Source organism: Mesocricetus auratus, unplaced genomic scaffold (genome assembly GCF_017639785.1).
Source record: "Mesocricetus auratus isolate SY011 unplaced genomic scaffold, BCM_Maur_2.0 Super-Scaffold_100007, whole genome shotgun sequence".
Lineage (NCBI taxonomy): Eukaryota > Metazoa > Chordata > Mammalia > Rodentia > Cricetidae > Mesocricetus > Mesocricetus auratus.
This window is the reverse complement of record NW_024429191.1, coordinates 25,742,965-25,770,476: the sequence shown is the minus strand read 5'-3', so window position 1 is coordinate 25,770,476 and position 27,512 is coordinate 25,742,965. Positions and strand designations below refer to the sequence as shown.

General features: G+C 39.2%; 1 protein-coding gene across 1 annotated transcript in view; it reads right to left on the bottom strand.

Moving 5' to 3' along the window:
- Sox30 (SRY-box transcription factor 30) overlaps nt 1-23,768 on the bottom strand; it is a gene marked incomplete at its 5' end in the record, with an annotated part of 35,058 nt that extends 11,290 nt beyond the window's left edge. The window contains 4 exons of the mRNA XM_040747931.1: nt 10,936-11,428; nt 19,610-19,789; nt 21,249-21,488; nt 23,192-23,768. Of these exons, the coding sequence (XP_040603865.1) occupies nt 10,936-11,428; nt 19,610-19,789; nt 21,249-21,488; nt 23,192-23,768 (1,490 nt within the window). The remainder of the gene's footprint in view (nt 1-10,935; nt 11,429-19,609; nt 19,790-21,248; nt 21,489-23,191) is intronic.
- Between the last annotated feature and the right edge of the window lie 3,744 nt (nt 23,769-27,512).

The window sequence follows — 27,512 nt, the reverse complement described above, 5'->3', positions numbered from 1 at the left end:
TATGTCTTGTATCCACTTATGAATGAGTACATACTATATTTGTCTTTCTGGTTTTGGGTTACCTCACTCAGGATGATTTTTTTTCTAGTTCTATCTGAAACTGGCCACTTTTTATCTTTTCCAGGAGGTTATATATTAAGCACACAATCTGTTGTTTTCAGAAGGACCCCTCGCTTAGTACACTCCTGATTCTCTATGTCTTGTGGTTTATTAGTTACTTTTTTTCTAGAAGTGATATTCCACTGGCTGGATATCAGTTCATCTATCCATCCACTGAAGAAGTTCTTGTTTCCTTCATAGATAACTATAAAAAAAGTCTCCATAAACATCTTTATACAGATTTTTATTTGGGTAAATAGCAAGCAACATGATTACTAATGCTTATTTTTGTAAGAATCTGACAACCTGTCTTCCAACTGGTTATGAATTATCTTCTCATTCTATTTAAATCACACTGAATTAATCTATTTATTGGTATGTATGATGTATATGTGTGTCATTATATATGGCATTATATGTGTGTGCATGTGAGTTTTGGGCAGGTGAATGTCACTGCACACATGTGGAGATCAGAGGACAACCTTAGTTTCCACCATGTTTGACACAAGGGTTCTTGCTCACCTCTGCATACCAAGCCACCTGGCCCATATGTTTCTAGGGATTCTTTTCCCATCTTGCATTAGGTATGCTGGTATTACAGATGTGTGCTACTGTGCCTGGCTTTCTCTGGTACTTTGCCCACTTAATTTTTGCATAAACATTTAATACCTTGAAACTATGCAGTTCATCAGCTACAGTATGCATTTTGTGATTTTTATTGTTATGTTATTTATAATTATTTTATGCTTTTGAGTATTTTTGCCTTTATGTATTTATGTACACCATATATAGGCAGATAGATGCCTACTGAGGCCAGAAAAGGGCATTGGCTCCCCTAGAATTGGAGTTACAGATGGTTGTGAGCTGTCACATGCATGCTGGGAACCACATCTGGGTCATCTGGAAGACTAGTAAGTGTTCTTAACCACCCACTAAGCAACCTCTCTGGCTCTCTTTTTTATTTATTTATTGTGCAAGTGTGTCTATGTGTGTGGGCACATGTGGATGTCAGAAGACAATCTTTGTGACTTTTACCATGTGGATCCCAGGGATAAAACTCAGGTCCTCAGGCTTACTGGCAAGTGCTTTTATACACTAAGCCAGTTCACTGGCCCCTTTTGTTGTAGATTTAAAAATATTTTTTCCACATGTAGGATGACATCAAGTAAGAACAGATTTGATTTTGGAATTTTTTGTTTTTCTTGCCTAATTGATCCTGCTAGGGTTTTTCAGTGCAATATGGAACAGAAGTGATAAAAAGGGACATTTTGTCTTTTATTCCTGGTCTTGGGTAGGGAGTGGGATTTTCTACCTGTTATTGATGAATATGATGTTATCTGTGGGATTTTGATACATTTCTTTATAATATTGAGAAAGCCCTTCCTATTCCTAGTCTAAAAGAGTAACTTGAACTAAGGCATTTAATATTCTTACTAAGATACTGGGTTTTAGCAAGTGCCTTTCTATATCAGCAGATATTATCTTGTAGCTTTATTGTTAATCAGTTTTCAGACTGTGAACCATACATTCATTTCTGGGGTAGATACATTTGGTTCTGGTTTGCAATCCTCTTACTATTGCTGCTAGATTTAGTTTGCTGGCATAATTTTGCACCTGTATTCATATAAGGTAAGTGATTTTGATGATTCACTCTGGCTTTGGTAACAGGGTAATATTAGCACTGCAAGTATTCATTTTTTTTGAAGAGTTTTAGAAAGGACTGATATGTATTCCTCTTTCAAAATTTCATAGCATTTACCAATGATATCACCCAGTACAGGAATTTTTTCTTTGCTATGAGGTTTTACATTGTTGATTCATCTCTCAAGGTTTGTTTACAATTTTTAGGTCTTCTTGTGGTTGTCAACTTGACAGTACTTGAATCACCTGAGGGAGATGGGTCTCTGGGCATGGTTATATATGATCATCTTGATGACATTCATCAAGGTATGAAGACCTTCATACTGTGGGTGACATCATTCCCTAACTAGGATGTTGGATTGTACATGGGAGAAACGGGAATGAGCAGCAGCATGCATTAGTTGTTCTGCTTCCTAACTGTGGATAAATGTTACCAGCTGTTTCAAACTCCTGCTTTTCTGGTTGACTTGATGGACTGCATCCTTGAGCTGTGACCAAGAATAAGTCCATTCTTTCGAGGCCAGCCTGGTCTACAAAGCAAGTTCCAGGACAGGCTCCAAAGCTACACCGAGAAACCCTGTCTCAACCCCTGTCCCCCCAAAAAAGAATAAGTCTTCTTTATATTGCTGTTCCAAGGATATTTTATCAAATAACAGGAAAAGAGGCTAGGCTATTTGTTAAGCTTGTTACAACGCAAATATTTACAGCATTTGTATTAGCTGCTTTAATCACTGCTGTGACCAAATACCCGACAAGAAAGGGATTTGACAAGAAAATGAGGGTTTGTTTTCACTTTTAGTGTGAAGGAATACAGGATATCACATCAGGTAAGGCATGGTCTTATGTGAGGTGGTGGCCACATTGTGTCTGTAGTTAAGAAGCAGACAGATGGTAGCAATAGTCCCATTTACATGTCTTATACACCTTAGCAGTTTTTGTGTTTCCAGTTTTCTCAATTTTTGTTTTTGTTTTCTTTTTCTTTTATTTTTTTTGAAACAGACTTTCTCTGTGTAGTTTTGGAGTCTGTCCTGGAACTTTTTCTGTAGACCAGGCTAGCCTCGAACTCAGAGAGATCCACCTACCTCTGCCTTCCAAATTCTGGGATTAAAGACATGGGCCACCACCATCTGGTTTCATCTTCCCCCCTTTCATGATTATCAGTAAAAAATTACATTTGTATATTACAAACCACAACAATATAGTTACAGTATTACTTCATAGAGTGTTATATCTAGTAAATAAACTAGTAAATACTCACAAAATGTATATTAATTAGCCTTACTATTTACCTCTTCAGGACTCTCCATTTACTCCTGTGGCTTCATTTTCTTTCTCTGAAACAACTTCACAGGCACTAGCGATTGTGTGCTGCTTCTGTCAGTGTATAACATTTCTAAGTATTACAGTCCTCTGTCCTGAGAAAACCCCATTATTCCATAGTTTCTTTTGAAATCAGTTAAAAGCTATATAATGAATATATATGTATATACACACACATATATATACCATATATATTATACTATTTTCATAATTATATAATTATATTTACTAGTATTCTGTGCTTTATTTGGATTCATATTACCATAGGATTCATTTAGTTTCAAGATAACATCCTTTAAACCAGGAGTAGTGGTGCATGCTTTTAATCCCAGCACTTGGAAGAGGAAGGTAAATCTCTTGAGTTCAAGGCTAGCCTGGTCTACATAGTGGGTTCCAGGACAACCAGGGCTACATATTTAAGACCCTGTCTTAAAAAATGTGAAAAACAACTCACAAAAATAAACAACAAAAATACCCTCTTTAATACCTGTTTCAATCCCTAGTGCTTTGGTAAAAGATATGAATATAAATACAAATTTGCATAAGTCTTACAACGCAAGTTTTTGGGTTTTGTGCTTTGTTTTGTTTGTTTGTTTTTTGTTTTTTCGAGACAGGGTTTCTCTGAGCAGCTTTGGAAGCCTATCCTGGCACTCAATCTGTAGACCAGGCTGGTCTCGAACTCACAGAGATCCACCTGCCTCTGCCTCCCGAGTGCTAGGATTAAAGGCTTGCGCCACCAACACCAGGTCCAAAGCCAGTTTGATAACAATGAATTATCCAGGCTGTGATCATCTAAGAGCACATTTTATCTTCATTGAAAATTAAGATGCATCAGCTAAAAGATTCTTGGTAAGTACTTTCATTCTTTCTTTGCATATAACTGCTTTCAGTGGGAACTCAGTTGTGGATTTCCTAGATATCTTTTGGACATGATGATCCAACTTTGTATGGCTACTTGTTTGACTACTTCAAAATGTCCTCTGATTTTCTCTTTCAGCATTTTACTGTGATGTGTCTAGTGTGGATTTCTTGGCATTTATCCTACTCAAAACTCGCTGAGTTCTTAAATGTAGTTTTCCACATAACTAGGGAGTTTACAACAACTTTTCTCTACATAGCCTTTAAGTTTCATTTATTACCATTAGTGTATGCATGTATCTATATTGCTAAATGTGTACATATGGCAATCAGAAGACAACTTTCAGGAATTAGTTCCCTCCCTTCACCACTGGGTTCAGGGTACCAGAGATTGAAATCAGGCTTATGGGAGGCAGGGGCAGGGAAAAAGGCAGCTTTTACCCACTGAGGAATTTCACCAACCTTTTTGCCCAATATCTTCATGTTCTTACCTTTCTCTCTCTCTCTAGGTATGTACACACACACACACACACACACACACACACACACACACACACACACACTGAGGATTGAATTCAGGTCTTCATGCTTTACTGACTGAACCATATCCCCAGCACCAAATTCAATTTTTTAATATTTATTTTATGTATATGTGAATCTGTATGCATGTATGTATGTGCATCACATGCCTGCAGTGCCCAAGCAGCCTAGGAGGCAACAGTTATAGATGGTTGTCCACCTCCATGTGGGTGCTGAAAATTGAATCTGGGTTCTCTGCAAGAGCAGGCTGTGTTCTTAACCTCTGAACCATCTCTCCAGCCCCCAAACTCATATTCCTAATGACTCCTTTGCTTGTGTTCTAACCACTTCTCTGTCCCCTTAGAAGTTGCAGCTGGACTGAGTAGTGGAAGTATTCCTCTAAAACAGTCGTCCAGGTAACCTCCAACCAATTACAAAGGAATTTATCAACTTTAAAAATGTCTCCAACAAGTGGATGGGGTGAGTTTAGATTCTAAATCAGTGTGCAATGAATGCACTTTAGAAATCACATGGAACTCCAGGCAAAAATGTATTTCTCCTTATACTTCATCTGAGTTGGTTATAAAGTTTTCTATTTTCCTTACTATGGTTAAAAAAAGCCTTCTGCAATTCTGGCTTATGGGGAGATTTTAGTTTGAGATCAGGCATAAATCCAAGACTGGATGTTTCTTCATGCAGGCATTTAAATCTGACTTTATGGCCACTGAGACTATTTCTGAGTCTGAAAACCATCTCCAGGACAATTGTAAATTCAGCTTCTTGGCCAATCAAAAATAAAGACTTATTCTCTAATTCTCTTTTATGATGGGTTAACTTACCTCTTAAGTTATCCACATTTAAATTTAATATTTATAGGTGGGTATAGCAGGAGGTATTCTATAATAACTAAATCTATCACTATTTGGGGACTATAAATGTCCCTCTCCTCCATAAAAGTTCAGACAAAAGTATGCATGTATATATAAGTGTGATTACAAAGAGCCCATAATTTCAATTTCAATTAAATTCTTTTTTTCCTTTTTTTTTTTCCAGATAGGGTTTCTCTGTGTGGCCCTAGCTGTCCTGTAACTCCTTTTTATAGACCAGGCTGGCCTTTAACTCACAGAGATCTACCTGCCTCTGCCTCCTGAATGCTGGGATTAAAGGCAGTATAACCATAGTCCAGCCTCAATCAAATTCTTAAGTAAGTCTACAATCAAAAACTTGTTCAGAAGAATTTTAACCTGTTTTTGTGACTAAAATTTTACAACTAGATTGCTATGTTTCAGGAACTCCTTGGACTGCCTTCTCTACTATATGAATACATTTGAATACATTTTCTCTTTATTTGAAGGTACTAAGTCCCCACTTGTCTTCCATATCATTTTAATATTTTTCATTGCAACATTCAATGAAAATTCTATACATCTCTGTTGAATATTAAGATAAAAATTCGCTACAGTGAGCTGAAGAGATGGCTCAGCATCAGACAGCTCACAACTACATCAGGCAGCTTACAACCACTTCTAATTCTAGTTTTGAGGGATTCAACACTCTCTCCTAGTCTCCACACACACATGGCAAATACATACATACACATAAATAAAAATAAATCTTTAAAAATATGATACAAGGTGGAAAAAGGAAGGATGAAAGAGAAAAGAACTAGCTAGAGGAGTGAATGTTGCCTAAAGGAAAAGAGAGTTTCACAAAAACAAAATGAAATGGCTAATACTCAAAGACAGAAAGGCAATATCTCAGAGAGGTAGGAGCGCATCATTTTACAAATTATCCCATTAAATTGCCTAACCACATCAGAGAAATCAAGTAGACTTCATCCCAGAGATGCAGGGGTGGTTCAACATACGAAAATCTGTCAATGTAATCCACCATACAAACAGACTGAAAAAAAAGTCACATGATTGTTAGATGCTGAAAAAGCCTTTGATAAAATCTAGCATCCCTTCATTATAAAGATTGTGGAGAGATCAGGGATATAAGGAACATATTTAACACAATAAAGGCAATATACAGCAAGCCAAGAGCCAACATCAAATTAAATGGAGAGAAATTCAAATCGATTCCTCTAAAATCAGGAACAAAACCAGGCCGTCCACGCTTTCCATAGCTATTTAATATAGTACTTTAAGTTCTAGCTAGAGCAATAAGATAACAAAAGGGATCGAGGGGATACAAATTGAAAAGGAAGAAGTCAAACTTTTACTATTCGCAGATTATAGGATAGTTTACTAAGTAACCAAAAAATTCTACCAGGGAACTCCTACAGCTGACAAACACCTTCAGTAATGTGGCAGGATACAAGATTAACTAAAAAAAAAAAAAAATCGGTAGCCCTCCTATATACAGATGATAAACAGGCTGAGAAAGAAATCAGAAAAACATTACCCTTCACAATAGCCACAAACAACCTAAAATATCTTAGGGCAATTCTAACCATACAAGTGAAAGACCTGTATGACAAGAACTTTACATCTTTAAAGAAAGAAATTAAGATATCAGAAAATGGAAAGACCTCGCATGCTCTTGAATAGGTAGGATCGACATAGTAAAAATGGAAATCAATCACAAATTCAATGCAATTCCCATCAAAATCCCAGCACAATTCTTCACAGACCTGGAAAGAACAATACTCAACTTCATATGGAAAAAAAGACAAAATAGCGAAAATAACCCTGTACAATAAACAAACTTCTGGAGGCATCACCATCCCTGACTTCAAGCTCTACTATAGAGCTATAGTAATGAAAACAGCTTGGCATTGGCATAAAAACTGACAGGTGGACCAATGAAATCAAATCGAAGACCCCGATATTAATCCACACATTTATGAACACCTGACTTTTGACAAAGAAGCTAAAATTATACAATGGAGAAAAGAAAGCATCTTCAACAAATGGTACTGGTGTAACTGGATGCTGGCATGTAAAAGAATGCAGATAAATCCATATCTATCCCCATGCACACAAAACTTAAGTTCAAATGGATCAAAGACCTCAACATAATCCAACCACACTGAACCTCTCAGAAGAGAAAGTGGGAAGTACCCTTGAGCCCAATGGCAAAGACCACTTCCTCAACATAACACCAGGAACATAGACATTGAGATCCACAACTATTAAATGGGACCTCCTGAAACTGAGAAGCTTCCATAAGGCAAAGTAGACAGTCAACAAGACAAAAAGGCAGCTCACAGAGTGGGCTCACATTTGACAGAGGGCTGATTTCCAAAATATACAAAGAACTCAAGAAACTAGAAACCAAAACACCAAATAATCCAATTTAAAAATGGGGTACAGGGCCAGGCGGTGGGGGCGCATGCCTTTAATCCCAGCACTCGGGAGACAGAGGCAGGGGGATCTCTGTGAGTTCAAGGCCAGGCTGGACCGACAGCCTCCAAAACAATACAGAGAAACCCTATCTCGTAAAAACCAAAAAAAAAAAAAAAATGGAGTACAGGTCTAAATAGAGAATTCTCAACAGAGGAATTTCAAATGGCCAAAAGGCACTTAAGAAAATGCTCAACATCCTTGGCCATCAGGGAAATGCAAATCAAAACAACTCTAAGATACCATCTTACACCTGTCTGAATGACTAAGATCAAAAATACTAATGAAAGCTTATGCTGGAGAGGATGTGGAGTAAGGGAACACTCCCCCATTGCTGGTGGGAATGCAAACTTGTACAGCCACTGTAGAAATCAGTATGGTGGTTTCTCAGAAAATTGGGAATTGTTCTACCTCAAGACCCAGCAACACCACTCTTGGGTATATACACAAAGGATGCACACTTATACCACAAGGCCATTTGTTCATAGCTGCATTATTTGTAATAGCCAGAACATGGAAACAACCTAGTTGCCCCTCAACCTAAGAATCGATAAAGAAAATGTGGTGCATCCACTCAGTGATTTAAAAAAATGACATCTTGAAATCACCAGGCAAATGGAACTAAAGAAATCATCCTAAGTGAGGCAACCCAGACACAGAATGTAGTATGTACTCACTCATATGTGGATATTAGACATAAAGCAAAGGATAATCACCTATAATCCACAACCCCGGAGAAGGTAGGAAACAGGGAGGACCCTAAGAGAGACATACATGGACCCCCCACCCCCAGAAGGGGAAACAGACAAGATATTCTGAGTAAATTGGGAGCACAGGGGGAGGGAAGAGAGGAAGGAAAAGGGGGAGAGGGGGAGGAGAACATGAGGGATCAGGAAAGTAGAGTTGGGGGAAGAACAGAGAAGGAGAGCAAGGAAAAAGATACCTTGATAGAAGGAGTCATTTATGGGGTTAACAAGAAACCTGGTACTCGGGGAATTTTCAGGAATCCACAAGGATGACCCCAACTAAGAATCTAAGCAATAGTGGAGAGGGTACCTTAAATGCCCTTCCCCTATAGTGAGACTGATGACTACCTTAAATGCTATCATACAGCCTTCATCCAGTAGCTGATGTAAGCAGAAGCAGAGATCCACAGCAAGCGCTGGCCTGGACTCCTAAAGTCCAGTTGTAGTGAGGGAGGAATAATACTATGAGCAAAGGCCATGTTGGGGAAACCCACAGAAACAGCTGACCTGAGCAACTGGGAGCTCACTGACTCCAAACAGATAGCTGAGAAACCTGCCTAAGACTGAACTAGGCCACCTGAACGTGGGGGTCAGTTAGGGACTTGGGCAGTCCATGGGGCTGGTGGCAGTAGAACCAGTATTTATCCCTAGTGCATGAACTTGTTTTCTGGAGCCCATTCCCTATGGAGGGATACCTTGCTTAGCCTAGATACAGCCAAATGATGTGATGGAATTTGATGATTCCCCATGGGAGGCCTCAACCTCTATGAGGAGAGGATGGGAGGTGGGACAGGGAGATGGTGGAGGCAGTGGGGAAATGGGAGGGAAAGGGAACTGGGATTGTTATGTAAAATAAGATTGTTCTAAAATGTAATAAAATGCCTAACCAATTTAATTTTTGTTAAAATATGTAATATATAATAAATGCACAAAATATTTGCATATTTGCATTTCAAATATCCATTATAATCATTGTATTGAAGCAATTAGGGGAAAATATTCCTTATAAAATTCCATTATCTATTTAGAGACAAGAAAAACTAAAAGGAAATCAGTTAATTTTGCCATTTATACATACTAGATTTTTCTAGTTAAGGAATCGTAATTAGATAATCCATTCCCTGGGGAAACCTATCATTGGATATATATGGACAAAAGTCAGAAAACAATTACAAAGGATTTTAAGTATGAAATTATAAATCTTACTTTCCTTTTTGAAAAAAAAGTGAATTACCTTGGCATTTACATTTGATATACTGCTTTGGCATTCCTAAATCCAATCAAATTACTATGTACCCACCTCATTTACTATTGTTAATTAGAGGCATAGTTCAGTATTCTAAGTGCTTGTTTTCAAAAGCCTTCTTATAAAACAATCCTTAAAGTATCAGAGAATGTGTACATTAATAGTCAAATCCTATAAACCTTGACATGGCAAGAAAGCCTAACTTGCTATTAGTTAATCTATGTAACGTAACAGTAAGATTGATATCAAACATTTTAATATTCCAATCACAACATTAACTGTGTCTGTATACTTAACAGCAACAGAGAAGTAGAGGATATTTGCAAAGTGAAGTTCCAATTTGCTTTCCCACGATATTTCCCTATGAAAATCAATTTCATTGCTGGTAATTTACATGGAAAAGTCTCTGGTTTAGTAATGGGCAGAGAAAGGAAGTGTAACTTTTAACTAGTCATTCCACTTATCTTGGCTTGAAAACCTTCCCTTTTCCATCTTTATTATTCAAAATGTAGTACTTAAGTAAACAGAACTGGCATCCCTTGGGAGCCTATTAGAAATGCAGGCTTGCAAGCATGGTAAGGCTATTCTTATACTGGACACCTAACAGTCAGGGTCTGCATTTTAACAAGATGCCACACAAATTGTTTTGGTGAAACACTTCTCCAATAAAGGGATCATGTGGCTACTCATAACTGTTTCCTATGAAACCACATTTGACATTACTGAAACCATATTCTCATATGAAAAGATCTGGCTGGAATGGAGAAACAGCTACCCCAATAGATGGCAATGCATTCGCTCTAGCTCTAGCTCTGGTTCTAGCTCCCTGAGTCCTCATGTGGTTCCTTCATCCCTTTATGTGGAACTGCTTGGTTCTTAGCCTCCACAGCTGAAAGGAAGCCTGGTTGAGGAAGTCAGGTTTTCAGAAAGAAAAGCCTCACTCCAGGCAGTGCCACACGACCTTTAATCACAGCACTTGGAAGGCAGAGGCATGCGGATCTCTGATTTCACGGACAGCCTGGTGTACAGAGCAAGTTCTCGGATAGCCAGGGCTACACAAAGAAACCATTCTTGAAAAACCAGGGGTGGGGGGGTTCATCCCAAAATACTAACATATTAAGAGTATTTTTAGGCAAGAGGTAGAAAACTGTTCGTTTACCTTGATGGGAAGTAATGAGGTCCAGGTAGAAAGTAAGGGTGATGAAACGAGAATCGTGGTGGTGTCCCAAACAATGTAGCTGGATGGCCAAGGGGCGGGGGCTGATAGACGTGAGAGTGTGGAATGGGAGTAGCTGGAGGAATTGGAGTGCTTCTGGGACACGTGGAAACGCTGGCATATTCCTTGGGAGGCTGGATAGGTGAGGTTGCAAATCTGGCATGGGCAGTACTTGCACCAGCTGGAATCCTGCTGGAGCTCTCCAGAGAGACTGGAGTGGGTCTCTTCATAGAGCGACTGGCTCCCGAAGGAAGCCTATGAACGTCAGTTTGGGAAGGCCCAGTAAAGCGCTGAGGTGGGAGTGCTGGGCGGGGTGTCAGACTTGGAGGCGGGACAGCCACTGGGCCAGTGCTGGAGACGCTGGGCTGGAAAAGTGTGATGGGGCTTGGGCGCTGGACTGCAGGTGTGGGCAGCTGGATAGCAGGTGGGGCTTCACCTTCAGAAATAAAAATAGCAGAAGTTAACCATTAGTAAGATCAGTACTGGTATCCACCACACTATGAACTGGAACTTTGAAGGAGTGGTCACTATCTACCTTCACCTAGTAGTGGTATCATATCAAACCACTCTCTCCTTTATTAACAGTATTCTGACAATTTTGAAGTCATTGTATTTTCTTGTGAATTTACATTTTCCTCTTTCCAACTAGCCTGAGTGTCATAAGAAGAGAGACCTTCTATTTTGTTCACCACTGTATCCCCAAGCTCAGCTTCTGCCTAGCACAAAATAGGCAAGTCCTCAACTTGGACAGGCAAATAAATGATTAACATTTCTATTGACAATTTAGAAGAATGTATACATTAAAATGGTGATATAACCTAAAACTACTGGCAATAATTATTATTAAGGAATAATCTTCTGGGAGTACAGGATAAGATACATGGGTAGTAGGAAAATCTCGGTAATCAATTCTAGTATTTAGGTTTTCATCAAATATATTTATTTTATTTTCATATAACTAGAAATTTCAGAGTAGCACTGTGAGCATTTTCTTTCATTTTGCATACTTCTCTACATTAAAAATTATGGTACTTCTTAGTTGAAAAAATTTCACTTTACTGCAGACAAAGTGACTACATCTGGAAATCTCCAAAAAGAATACAACTGATCATGGGTAAGCCATTTGTGACAGACTTGGAAACAATACTGGCAGGACATGATTGGTAAGGACAGAATTCTTAAAGTAAAAGAGTCATGTGATTCATCCTTCCACTCCCAAAGAAGACAGTACTGCTGCTTGAGATGCTGTTTTCCAAACAACACATAGACTAAACTGAACTAAGTATTCATGACAAAATACAAACAGAAGCCTTTGGAATAGAGTCATACCCAGTGTATTTCAATTCAGCAAGGTGTCTGGTAACAAGATCACAGTCCAAGTACAGACAGTGAAGTTAGAAGTGTCTCTCAGAGGCCCCAAATGCAGACCTTTCAACTTTATCCAGATAAGAACTCCCTCTCTTTCCTTCTCAGAATAGTGGAAGGTAATACCCTTCTAAACCTCAAAGTAGGAAGGAAGAGTCCCACCCATCCATTCAAGATGGTTTATGCCCCAAAGAAGTACAGGAAGAGGGTATAAGTGAAGCTGTCCTCATCTTGTAAGTTAAGACTTCCAATTACCCTGCCTCAAACTTCTGAATGCTAGGATCACAGACATGTATCACCATGCCATGTATTTTTATTCATGTTTGTATTGCCAGGATCTAGCCAAGAACTTGATTTTAAAAACAGTTAAGAGGGGTTGGAGAGATGGCTCAATGATTAAGAGCACTTGCTTTGCAATCAAGAGGACCTGAGTTCAGATCTCAACATTCTCATAATAAGCTAGGGGTCCCACAGACACCTGTAACTCTAGTTTTAAGGATTCAACCACCTATTCTGACCTTTGTACACAGGCATGCAAAGGCACATATCCGTACCCACATACAAGTGAACATACAGTCATAAGAAATATACATGACCACACAAATCCTTAAAGTTTATTTGACTGAAGGAAAAACAATTAACCCTAAGCTGATAGTACTCCTACACTGATCTGCTATAAGGAAACTTAAAGCACCTTGCAACAATCACAAAGCGAGGAAAAGATGTAAAATCTCTCAAATTTTTATTTCTTGAATTATTACCGTACTCAAGAAATTAACAGTCTATCTCTGATGTTGAGTTCTTTTTCTTATACCCAGCGTAAACACTCAGTTATCAGAAAAAATAAGTTACAAGAACTCTACAGAACTATTGATCAAGTTTCAGTCATTGAAAGGGAACATATTTTCTCCAATGCTCTTTCTACCTAAGACAGTTCTAAGAAGAGATGGAAATGAGGCCTGGGATGATATTCATGCTTTCATTTAATGACAAATAAAAAGCAACATATATCAACAATAGTATTTTGTTACACAGTTACCCAGAAACACAGTGTCTTTAAATGTCAAGGTTCAGGCTGGTAAGGAGGAAGTTAAAAGTGTAAACCTTTAACAAGCACTATATGGAAGATGGAGAAAAAGTTCAGACCTCTAATAACTAACCGCTGCTAAGGTGTAGTAGATGCCAACCACGGGAAACCCGTCAGGGATGTGACTTCTCTTCTAGGACACAGCAAGACCACAATGTCCTAGCTTCTCTTGCATTTTGGAATAGCCAAGGACTATGCAATACAGTATAAGCAATTTCCATCAATGCACTCACATGTGGTCCTCCATGTTCTTACTGCCTTGTGCAGGTTCAAATGTATGAATACAGTGCCCCTGGAGGCCACATTTTAATGATGTCAGAGCTACAGGAGAAAAAAGCCTTCATTCATTAACAATCTTTTGAAAGAGATTTATTTACCAAACAAAAACATCCCTATGTGACTGTTAAAATAGCCAGAACTATCCAATCATTACATGAAGTAGAGAGCAGCTTTAACATAAAGGCAAAAGTTGGAAAAATTCAAAACCCAAATAACCAATTCAAGTGTAAAAATAAAGCAGTACAGCTGTAAATAATTCCTGCAAGTCTCCTATCACCCAGTCCCAAAGAGTAAGAAACCCTTACAGATGGTGCATGACTGGAAGATGCCACCAGGCTTCTGTTGCATGACTGTAATGAACAGTGAGGCATCAGGGCATGATAGAGACTGAGCCAGACCACTTTTTTCTATTAAAAAATAGCTTTATAGAGTTAATAAGGAGGGTCAGCATGTAGCTTGGGATACAGAGATGAGAGATGGGGAGACTGAGAATTGGAAAGGATATATGGGCCATTGTTAGAAAAGTGGTGTTCAGGAAAGACAAAGAGGTAATAAAGAGCTCAAGAAGACAAGATGGAACCATGTGAGTGTCCTCCTGCCTCGTGAAGAACCAGGCTACTTTTCTTTTATTGATGGTTTTAATACAGTACAGGTTTATTAATTATTATTTGATAATTTCACACATTTTAATGCATTACTGCACTCTCATACTCCACTCTTTTTCATGTCCTTTCCACACCTGTGGACCTTCCCCGACAAATCCCTTCCCCACATTCATGTCCTTTTGTTTTGTGGCCCATTGAGTTTAAACAGGGACAGGACACCTGTGTGTCCATGGAACCATCCATTTGAGCCTGGTGGGCTCACCAGTAAGCACACAGAATCCATCACTAGTCAATGGCTCAGGTGGGAGGCCTTAAGAGTATGGAGCCCCTCCCATCCATGCCTGTTGACAACCACAACCACAGCTGCTATAGGTTCAAGATCAAAATGGTTTGTCCTGCCTCAAATTATACAACTTTAAAAAGAAAATTTTGGGGCAGACCCTGAGTCTCTGATAGACATAACATCTTCTTAGAATGGATCTTAAAACCAAGACAGATACACCTGCTGACTTTTGGATTAGAACAGTACTGCAGTCATGGACATTTTCTTTTTTCCTGTTTTATTTAAATAAGAAGTAGAAACTGGATGTGGTGGCACAAGCCTTAATCCCAGAGGCAGAGGCAGGTGGCTCTCTGTGAATTCGGAGGCCAGCTTGGTTTACAAAGTGAGTTCCATGACAGCCAGGACTTTTTCACAGAGAAACCTTGTCTTGAACTCTCCCCCACAAAAACAAAACAAAAAACAGAACAAAACAAGAAACAAACATAAATAAGTACATAAACAAAAATGGCACATAAATGCAAAAACTGGTTGAAAATGTAACTAACACATTTAGAGAAAGTATAAAGATGCTGGAGAGTAAAAGACTGTCAACTAAGTGATGATAAATTCAACAAGACCGATCTTAGGCCGGACAAATAAAATATAAAAAACTCAACAATGAAAAATGCATCTGTGTCAAGTAGATATTTAACAGTAAGTAAAACAAAGCCTGTATATAAATGTGAATGCTGATATAAAATGAGGATGCTGGCATAAGTGGCATCTAAGTCATTTGGTAATATACCTGAAAAGGATTCTGGACAATCATGCCATAAGCACTTTCAAGACTAGAAGGAAAAGAGTTTATAGTGCCACTTTAAACATAAGACAGAGCAAACAATGCAATGTAAAACAAAACAGAAAACACAAGATGCTGCTGTAGTTTGATATAGGGACAGAAAGTTTACTTTTATCTGTATCTATCTTCTTTACAACTACATTATGAAATCTTTGACAAGAGGGTCTATGGAAACACATTTGTCCCTAAGACAACATGGCCCATAGCAGGTACCAGATAAATATTAGGCAGTAGAGAGGTCAGACAGGCAACCTTGAAACTATGACATTGAGTTCACTCAGAAGATAGTGAAGATAGAACGATTCTTGGGAACAGAAAATCTTGAGTACACATTCAATTTTCAAGTACTTTTAATATCGTAATGAGATGAAGTATTCTGGAAAAGTGTGGTCCAGTGCAAATGGCTGCTTGTTAGAAAGTAGACTTGGTGGACTACACAGGAACATGAAGCAAGCTTGACTGAGCATCAAATAAAAGGAAAGATTACTAGAAAATCCATGAATTTGGTATGAAATACTTAGCAATGCATTTCTAAATCACTAATTGAATAATGCAATTTTATTCACCTTTTTTCAATCACAAATGTTGGTTTAGGGAAGGATAACTAAAGTAAAAAATTTTTCATTGAAAAGTTTTTTTTTGCATGATAAAAAAAGAAGAAAAAAAATACTCCTAAGTCATAAAGCTGTTAAGCTAACTAGTCAAATTAAGAGAAACCTATCAAAATCTTGTGTGAAAAAAATTAGTCTACATGTTTAAAGTTGGTGTAAATAAAAATCAGACAGTTGGAGGATGGAGAGATGGCTTGGTTAAAAACATTTAACTACTCTCTGGACTGGGAATATGGGGGAAGAGGACAAGGAGCTGGAGAAAAGGGGGAGAAGAGAAGGGGAGAGGAGGACCTGGGGGAGCATGAAGACTGAGTTAGGGGAAGAATAGAAGAGAGCAGGATGAGAGATACTATAATAGAGGGAGTCATTATAGGTATGAGGAGAAATCTGGCACTAATGAGATTTCCAGAGATCTACAAGGATGACACCAACTGGCAATCTAAGCAATAGTGGAGAGGCTATATTACATGTCCTTCCCTGATGAGACTGATGACTACCTTGTATGCCATCTAGAGCCTTTATCCAGTGGCTGATGGAAGCAGAGGCAGACACCCACAGCTAAACACTTAACTGAACTCCTGGAAACCATTTGCAGAGAGGGAGGAGTGATGAGCAAAGTGGTCATGACTGGGCAGGTGAAATCCACAGAAACAGCTGACCTGAAAATGGGGGAGCTCATGGATCCCAGACTGATGACTGAGAGGTCAGCATGGGACTGATCCAGACCCCCTGAACGTGAGTTCAGTGAGGAGGCCTCAGCAATTTCTAGGGCCTCTGGTACTAGATCAGTATTTATCCTTGGCATCCTAATGGACTTTGGGAGCCCGTTCCACATGGAGGAATGCTCTCTCAGCTTGGACACATTGGCGAGGGCCTAGGCCCTGCCCTAGATGATATGACAGACTTTGGAGATCCCCCAGGGAAGGCCTCACCCTCTCTGGGGAGTGGAGTGAAAATTGGGTGGGTGGCTGGGGGAAGCAGGGGAGGAGGGTAGGGAAAGGGAGCTGGGATTGACATGTGAGGCTAGTTTAAGCTTGTTACTGATTTAAATTTTTTAAAAAAAGATGGAAGAAAGAAAAACACATTTAACTACTCTCAATAGAGGACCCAAGTTTGACTCCTAGCACCCATGTCAAATGCCTCACAACCATAACTCAAGATCAGAAAGTATCTGACGCCCCCCCACACACAATTTTTTTTAAATCAGGCGTTTAGAAGGAAACTAAACTAACAAAAACTAAATGACTATAAAGCAATACTACCTGACTTGATAAATTCTCCACCAGAAAGAACAAAGTAATTGAAACTTCTTAGACCAGTGATTTTCAACCTTCCTAACAATGCAACCCTGTAATGCAATTCCCATGTTGTGGTGACACGCAATCATAAAATTATTTCATTGCTACTTCATAACTAATTTTGCTACTGTTATGAATTGTAATGTAAATATTTGATATGAAACCCCTTTGACTCCCCCAGAGGAATTATGACCCACAGGTTGAGAACTGCTGGCTTAGATGGTAATAGTTTTAAGAGGCAACTTGAAGACAGTGGAGATAACACAATCCTTTCTACTAAAGATCTTAGGACTCCAGAACCTTAATTTTCACAGAAGGAAGTTTCAGAATCCATTGTCAATACACTATAATGGTAAGTTTACAAACAGACAAATAAAGAGATATTAAGTTCCATTATCATAATTATTGCAGATAAACTCAAAGATAAAGCATAAGATATTAGATAATGCAGATAGAAATAGCTTCTGCCAGAACAATTTTGCTAAATCTATATCACTTCTGTGATGGTTAGCTTTTAATGTCAACTTCACACAACATAGGATGACTTGGGAAGAGTTTCAATGAGAGGTTTTATACACTGAGTTGGCCTGTGGGTGTGTCTGTACGAGACTGTATTAATTGATATGGGAAGATGCGGGCCATTGCAGGTGGTACCATTCCCAAGGCAGGAAGTCCTGTTAAGAATAGAGAAACTGAGCCAGGGAAGCAGAGGTATGCGGCTCTCTGTGAGTTCAAGGCCAGCCTGGTCTACAGAATGAGTTCCAGGACAGCCTGGATACAAGTCATGATGCACAAATCCTCACAAAAACATCTTTAGTCTTCTTCTATCCCACATCTTTGAACAGATGATAAAAGTCATTTCCTGTGTAAAAGCTCAACTGCTTCAAATAAGAACATCGATGAATCTGCTCCTGGGAAACACAAGCACTTAAAAATGAACAAAACAGATGCAATTAAAGGCTTGTGGGGTGGGCAACAAAAAACACCATGTACTGAAATAAAAAAATAATACCTAACATGCAAAACCCAAACAAAGATACACTGAAGCCTAGTTTGAAATACAGTATTACAGGCAATATTAAGAGTGTCTGACTATATTGTAAAATTGAAGCTACAGACCAACTTCCTGCATCTTTCACCTGAATAGAGATATCTTAAGTACAGCTTTGGTACTTCCAATACCTAAAATGACAGTTTAAAAGACACTGAAAATTAGGGCTGGAGAAACAGCCCAGCAGTTAAGAATACTTACTGCTCTTGCAAAGGACCCAGGTTCAGTTCCCAATGCCCAACAGCAGTTTACAACCAATTCCCAATGCCAAAGTACAATTCCAGGTCTAGGGGATCTGGCACCTTCTGATTGGCACCAGCACCAGACACACAGACACAGACACAGACACAGACACACACACACACACACACAAAGTGTGTGTACTTAACATATATGAAAACAAATCACTGGTATACATAAAATAAAAATCTTTAATTAAAAACACTGAAAATTCCAATTTCTAAGATCTATCCATCTCTAACTCATAAGGCAGCTTTATCATTAGAAGAATCTAGGAAGGCAGAAACTGGGAAGAGCAGCTTTAAAACAAACCATAGAAATAGTGAGTGGTTAACAGTTTGTTTAAGAGACTGTTATAAAAGCTCTTGGGGGTGTCGGTGGTGCACACCTTTAATCCCAGCACTCAGGAGGAAGAGGCAGGCAGATCTCTGTGAGTTTGAGACCAGTCTGGTCCAAAACCTACAATGTCACTGAGATAACAGATAGTTAAGATTTGAGAGTCTCAATTTAGCATTCCTACCATCCATAGACCAGACTGTAAGGAACATGAACCGATCAAGTATTTAGGGAAAACAGATAGCTTCCATTGCTTTTTCTAGAACAGCAAGAGAATGGTCTTCAATGGATTAGTCCTTACTAAAGTCCACGACAAGATGCCTCATAAGCCACTAGCAAAGCATCACTTTATTCTGTAAGTGAAATACATCCCTATTTCCTGTTGAATTACATCAGTCATTTCCTTTATTATCTGACTAATGTAGGGGCTCATCCTGACTTGCTTGAAAAATCAGTTGTCCGCATTGATCTGCTATTACTCCTCTCATTTAATGTTTTCGATTTCTCTCTTAATTTTATTCCTTTCCTATTGTTTTAAATTCTAAGTTTAATAGAAACCAAATTTCAACTTAAGAGGTAAAATTATGATGTATATTTTTACAAATTAGAACAGAACCAACTCACCAACTGGATGAGTGATGGTGTTCTGAAGGCCAGGGATTACCACAGAGTAGGTAGGTGAGCGATAAGGATAAATTGTTGTAGGATTTGTAGAGATAATATTCTGTGTGGTACCAGAAAATACATTGGAAACACTTAGAGGGAAGCGTTTTCGCTTCCCTGGACGAGGCTGATAAACCCAACCTAAAGAAAAAGATAGAGACTTTTAATGTGAATACTCTGGTCTTTTCATATTAAAAATACAGGACACTTTAAAAATTTTTTTAAAAAGGTTTTCTAAAAATATATTTTCCAGTTCTATGATACTATTTCTATGAACAAATCCTCTACTCTTCATTTTAACATCCACATAGTTTATTTTGTTAATTTTGTAACACATACTAAAGAGGAAGGTCAAAATGTCTTATATTCAGGGAGAGTAACTTTGTGGTAAAATCTATACTGGTCAATTGAATCCCAAGTCCTTTCTTCTACTAAAGAAAAATACCCTATAAAATACTATTTATCTCCTCTTTTTCACTCTGTAAGACACAAATGTCAGTAGCTTAGAATGTCACTAATAACCAGTCACTATTTTTATGCCCGGTTTAGGAAATCATTCCCTGAGACTTGGCACCTACTAAAACCATAAACACCTTCATTTTCTTCAAAGTCAGAAGTGTGATGCTATCATATAAACAAATCACTGGTTCCATCCAGTTGATAACTCAGAAACTTGTCTCTGAAAATATTTTTGCTTATATTTCAGAAAAAATTCTTAGCTCAGCAGTGGTGGCGCATGCCTTTAATCCCAGCACTTGGGAGTTAGATGCAGGCGAATCTCTGTGAGTTCAAAATCTACAGGATGAGCTGACAAAAAAAAAAAAATATATATATATATATATATTTATTTCCCATTATGTAGTTATATAAGCAACAAAAAAATGCATAGCTCCCAATCTTTTTTTTTTTTTTTTTTTTTTTGGTTTTTCGAGACAGGGTTTCTCTGCATTGTTTTGGAGGCTGCCCTGGAGCTCGCTCTGTACCAAACTGGCCTCAAACTCACACTACCTCTGCCTCCCCAGTGCTGGGATTAAAGGCATGCACCACCAATGCCTGGCTCATAGTTCCCAATCTTTATCTCAATGACTGAGGAGAAGGAAGAATCATTCATTTCAAACCATATCATGATAGAAATAAATCCATCAACCAAAATACCAAACTATATTCTGATAACCATTTAACATTAAAATGGAATAGGATATTAATTCCTCAATTTTAATTATCTTTTAAATGTGAGTTATACTTTTTTCTGTTGCCATGATTACTTAATATGTCTAGTATACTACAAAATAGAATCATGGAAATTTGTTGTTACTTTCATAGCTACAGCTATGTTTGTATGTACCTATATTTATTTAATCAAACCTATAGTCAAATCATGTCTTTCCTGATTTGCATTAGCTGGCAAATATGGGATCAGATATTTCACAACTGTTTCTACTTAAGAAATTGTATGTTAAGTATTAATTAAATCATTATTATAATGTTAGCCATTATTTTCTTTCTCACACATAGATTAGGAAATCTCAACCTAACTTAATCTTTACCTAAATAAATTTAAAAGAAATTGGAAAGAGCCTTTGTTCATTTCATTGATTACCAGGAAATTCCTCTCTGTGCTTTTCTTTAATCTTTTGTGCTTCATCATAATAGGGTTTCTTTTGCTCTTCACTGAGTTTGTTCCACTCTAAACCAAGCTGGACACTGATTTCTGCATTGTTGGCAGCTGGGTTAGCTTTGGCTAGTGCTGGTCGGTGGATTCTTGCCCAAACCATAAATGCATTCATAGGTCGCTTCACATGACCATTTCTGTCCTTACTGAAGGGAGTATCAGGTATTCCTATATGACAAAAATTAAGAGACTAAGTTAATGTGCCACGTATGCAATTTTAGACTGAAGGACTTCATCTATACTTATTCTTAACATTTCAAGTACCTGAAAACATACACTACAATATAGTCAAATTATTGCCAATATTCCAAAATTCCTTATCATCCCTGAACTCAGCATTCTAAATTGTATGAACTCAGTATTCTAAATTAAAGTGACTCCTATAAAGTATAATATTACTAAATATACTATTCAGTAACATTAGAGACTCAATGGATGACTACTTATTTCTTTGAGTTTCATTAATACCTCTAATAGTAATTAACATTTAGTTTATTTCCCACTAAAATTAGTCTATCATTGGGGGCAGGAACTATGACTCATTCATAACTATGCACCTAGCACTACATAGATGTCACTTAAGTATTTAAAGGAAGTCATTTACAAAAGGAGTTGTAATGTCCTTCAAAGCAAACAGTATTTATGCTAACACAGTTTTTCACTATGAAGGTAAAATCCCTGCCATAGTGAATCATTAAAAATAGTCTCATGTCCTGGGAGAAAAGTAACACAAGTGACCAAGAGTCACAGTACCAGTTAAAAATTCCTATAAAGGAAATTAACTAAATTTATATACCTATGCAGTTCATAAAAGTACTATCTATGGTCAAGTGGTTGTGGTACACGCCTTTAATTCCAGCACCTGGAAGACAGAGGCAGGCAAATCTGTGAGTTTGAGGCCAGCCTAGTTTACAAGGTGAGTTCCAGAAAAAAAAAAGTACTATGAACTTTTCACATTAATTCATTTTAGGGTTGCTTGATATATAAAAACATTCTAGATGTGCAAAGATGTTTAAAAGAATGCTGACTGAATATATAGCTTAGTTGGTAGAATGTTTACCTAGTACGCATAAAGCCCTGAGTTCAGTTCCCAATGCCATATTAAAAAACAGGTGGAAAGTGGTCTGTGCACACGAGGGCTTGAGAGCATGCACACACAAAGTAAGTAGAAAAGGATATTTGAGTAGTAAGAGGTAAAAAAGCAAAGGATAGGGTGGGTAGAATCAGCACCGAAAATGAAAGAAAACAATAAACATAAAAGCTCATGAAAACATGAAGAACGATATGACTTCCGACATTCTGTGACAGTGTTCCGTATGAACTAATCCGAAGAATTTGCTAATTATATACTTGAAAATACTGGAAAGTAGTATTTGGTTGTAGTCACTACTATTTAAAGTATATCACTCCTTTTAAAAACAATTTAGCTTATTATTTTGACTAATATTTGTAGAAAGTCTTTACTTTCAGAATACTACACTGCTATGTTCGAATGTTTTCTCCAAGAGAAGAGTTACTGCTCACTTTAAAGGTAACATCTATAATCAGTATGAACAACTATCATCACTTTTCCCCGAAACATTGGTTTTATCAGGAAACTTGAAATGCTACTTCTGTATAAGCTGGGGGATCTGTTGTGCCTATTATCTAACTCAGTTTACTAAATCTTGAAATTTTTAAAACTTGTGGAAATCCTTCACACTTGTGTATTTACTAGTACACAGGCAAATCACTCAGAAAGGATCCCTGTGTGGGCCAAGAATCAGCCCCACGATTCTATCTTCCAAGCTTCGGCTCCTGAACTGCTAGGACGTCTGCTATGAACAACATAGATAAAACTGTGAAAGCCAGGTTCCCTTGCGTTCTAATACCTGCATCTGAGGGAAGCACGGTGAGGGGGACATCTTTGGTTTCAATTTTTACAGAAGGCTCCAGTAAGGACTGCATTTTAATAGGCACTGGTGTCAGGGGGACCTTGGACAACCGTATCAGCTCAGAGGGCGGAGGCCCCTGAAACTGGATCCGCGCCCCGGGAGGGACCGTGTGGAGAGTCAAAGGGAACCTTAGGTCTTGCTGGTGCGGCCCAAAAGCACTGGGCGGCTGGGCCAGGATAGCATCCTTGCTGCCGTGGCCCAGGCCATTGGACGCGGCTTCCGTGGCCAGCCTGCAGTCGTCCCTGAGTCTGTCTGGCTCCTCGGTCTTGATGACTCCTTCTCCGATGGCCAGCGGGTTCCTGCCTTCGCCGCCCTTCGGCGCATCCCTCGAGGCCTCCTCTGCCTCCAGCTTGGCTTTCTTCTCATCCCCTCGGCGGCCGTCAAGGGCCTTCCCGGTGCCATCCAACTTGGCGGACCTGGAGGCTCTAGGGCCGGCCTCGGTGGTCCTCCGAGATCCCACCGACAGGTCCAAGCCCACCCCCAGCTCCTGTTTCAGCGTCAGCGGTAATCGGCGTCAGAGCAAAAAAAGCAGAACGTGGGGCTGCAAAGGCCTCAAATGACGCCAAGCCTGGCTGGCGCAGCAGCAGCGCAGCTCCGGCTCCTCTGCTTGTAAATGCCTCATACGTAGGTCGGCGCGTGGCGACTTTACCTACAATCAGAGCCGGAGATGCTGTAGTCAAGTGCCAGCACCTTTTTGCTGTATCAACCATATAATAGACCATATTAGCGCAGTATAGCTTCTTATGTATGTATATACAAATGAGCTACTCTGCAGCGATATAGCATGCTGACCTGAATTACCTGTCAGAGGTACTTCAGTCAAATCAAGTAGTCAGCGGCATAATGGACTACTAACATTGAGATGGCTATATGAAAGCTTTAATCAAATTAAATACCAATGAAGTTCACTTTGTATGTAGCGGCAGCTCAGCTATTCTCACACTTGGGAAGCGACTAAGCTGATCAACAGAAGTTATATAATCAATACAGTTATTGTACAGCTCTACTACCCTTTGGTTAAAGATTGCTTTAAGGCGCTACCTGCGAAAACATGAACCTACATCGGATTCTGATTTTCTCCGGCTGCTTCTTGGCCTCTCAAGTATTTCGTGCTTCGATCCGTAATCTGACGCTCTGGAAACACTCCTCCTCTCTTTCATAGTACCTTACTCTGGAATCATCTTCATATCTCTAGGGCGAAAGCTTTCTTCCACATTTCCACCTCTTCCTCTCTCTTTAGGATTCTCTTTCAAGCGTATGTGATTCTCTCTTACCCCTTCTATTGCAATAGTATTGCCGAGCACTATGTAGTTTCCGCTCTAGATCATTATCGAAAGAATAGCGTAAAGCTTTTACCTCTGCATGAGCTGTGGCTTCTGTAAGTCTTACTAATGTAATTGACATAGTGTCAGTAGGGTCTTTCAGCGATGGGGACACCTTTGTGACATGTCACCAACCTCATTAATCGGTCATAGTGGAACAGGTGTTTGACTCAATAGAACTGTTTTGCTAGTTGAATTTTCAATCACCCTACTTCCTAAATGCGACCCAGATTCCTCCACTTCTGAGGTTCTACTCGGCGCTGCCCTTGTCCAAGCTTCCATCCTTCACTTCTTCCACGCGGATGGTGCAGTACTCTATTGTCTTGCTCTTTTTTTTTTTTTGTCCCAGTGCTTCCCAACTGCCAGTAGTGCTAAAAATACAAGTCACCCTGTCACGTTTCCCCAAGTCTGTACTGTTCCCACTGGTCATGAGATAAAAACCCAAAATTCTTGGAAGAACCTGGTAAAGTTTGGTAGTGGCTTGGGCTCAACCTACGATTCCTCTATGTAGGTTTTGTACCTCCCCACCCCGTGCCATTCTTTTTCACCACAGGGAGTTTTTAGCGTGTCAGGCTTTTATGTCTATGAAACTCCTACTTGTTTTTCAAACAGGAGCGGAACTGCACTTCAGAGAAAACAATGACTCAGCACCCATTCGAATCCCTTTTATGCACTCATACCTGATCACATCCTTTGAAGTGCTTTGTTTGACTATTCTGTTGACTCTTCCAGTTCATTGTTACCTCCTCTGTGGAAGAACTGCTTATGTCTTGCTCATGGTTGACTCCTCAATGCCAACTGTTGAGTAATCATTCAACAAATGCTTATTGAAGAGGAGATGAATAAGAACTTCACAGCTTAATAAAACAGTAACACTACTTATGTTCAGGGCTCATTCTAGGTTTTTTTTTCTGGGTGTGCCTCTTCTTTTAAGTACGATTATACTTGGTTTTCATTAAATATTTGTAAGTAAATGAGAAAGTCTCTAAACATGTATTGCATCACTAGATATCTTGACTAAATGCCACAGCTCTGTTGAGGTAGATGAGCCTATAACACAGACAATCCAAGATGAATTCAATTTTTTCTAACCTTCTTTTGTCAAATGTGGTCAACAGAAGTTTATACATCTATGCGTGGAAGAACACATCACATACAGAACAGACTACGAGTGAGTCAGACCAAGGGTCTAAGAGCAGGAGAACTGGCCTTGGTCCTTGCAGAAGGCTACCTTGCTACAGGCTTCAATGGGTGTGGGCTGGCTCAGGCATTGCTGGAGAGGGCATGGGAGGGTTAACAATGGGGGAAAACTGGCAGGCTAAACAGTCCAGCTGACACCCAGGCCAGGCCCAGGCATATGAGTTGACCCACCCCAACATCCACTTCATCTATGAACAGAACAGCAGAAGGGTATGAACCTACACATCCAAAACTATGGAATCTCCATGACATAAGACAATGGCAGGAAGTCCAAGACAAGACATGGGGAGAATCCGTTGTTGATGGTAACAGAGAACAGAGGCCTCGAATCAGACCAATGACTCATGGCAATGAACACTTGCTGATGAAGATGAAAAGACTAAAGGGTGAAGCCACCACAGCTTCCACGATGAAATTCTCTCTCTCTCTCTCTCTCTCTCTCTCTCTCTCTCTCTCTCTCTCTCTCTCTCTCTTGTCTCTTTCTCTCTCTGTCTCTCCTCTATGGTGTGTGTGTGTGTGTGTGTGTGTGTGTGTGTGTGTGTGTGTGTGTGTGTCTCCTTTCTTGTTTTGCTTTGTTGGCCTGGTTTGGTTTTTAGTTTTTCCTTTAAACTTTGTTTTGTTTGGGGGGGAGGTCTCAAGGGCAGAGGTTGGATATGGGTTGGGATGGGGGGATGGGAGTGATTGAGATGCGTGATGCGAAGATTGAAGAAAATCAATAAGTTAATTTTTAAAATATAAAATCTGAATATCTATTAAACAAAGGCATTACATGATTTCTGAAGAAATTGTAGCGCTCAAGAGGCTTCCCAAGAGTTGGCTAGGATGACTGGAGAGATGTCTCAGTGGTTAAGATCACTGGCTGCTCTTCCAAAGAATCCAGGTTCAATTCCCAGTACCTGCCTATAATACCAGTTGCAGGGGATCTGGCACCATCATACAGACATACATGTAGGCAAAATACCAACGTACATAAAATAGAAATAAGTTATATAAAAAATAGTTTTCTAGGTTAAAACAGTTCTCAAAATAACTTTGAGACACTATTCTTTTGACTGCATTATCTCATGAGTGTTTTCTAGATCCACATGACCCATGAGTCTCAACAGATGGAATGCAGAAATAGATGGGCATTCCAGCCAGGGGTTTTTTTGTTTTTGTTTTTTAATGTGTGTAAGTGCTTGTCTGCATGCATGTTTATATATCATGTTCATGACTAGTGTCTTCAAAGACCAGGAGAGGGTGTTGGACCCCCTTGAACTAGAGTTACAAATAGAGTTATAGACAGTTGCAAGCAGCCATAGGAGTAGTAAGAATAGAATCTGGGTCCTCTGGAAGAGCAGACAGTGCTCTTAATGACTAAGCCATCCCTACAGCAGCTCCCACTGTTGAAAGGTTTTTTTTAAATTTATGTGTGTATTGGGGTATATATGCCATGAGTAGAAGCTAGAGGTGTCAGGTCCCCTGGAGCTGGAGTTTCATGTGGCTATGAGTTACCTGGCCTGGATGCTGGCCTCAAACTCTGGACCTCTGGAAGAACAGCATTTCTCCAGTCACTTGGACTGTTGATTTAAAGTCAAACATTAGGTCAAACTTGGAAAGTTTTTTTTTTAATTTTTGCTTTTTTTCCAGACAGGGTTTCTCTGTGTAGCTTTGTAGACCTGCCTGTCTCTGCCTCCCAAGTGCTGGGATTAAAGGCATGTGCCACCACCACCTAGCCCAAACTTGTGAAGTTTTGA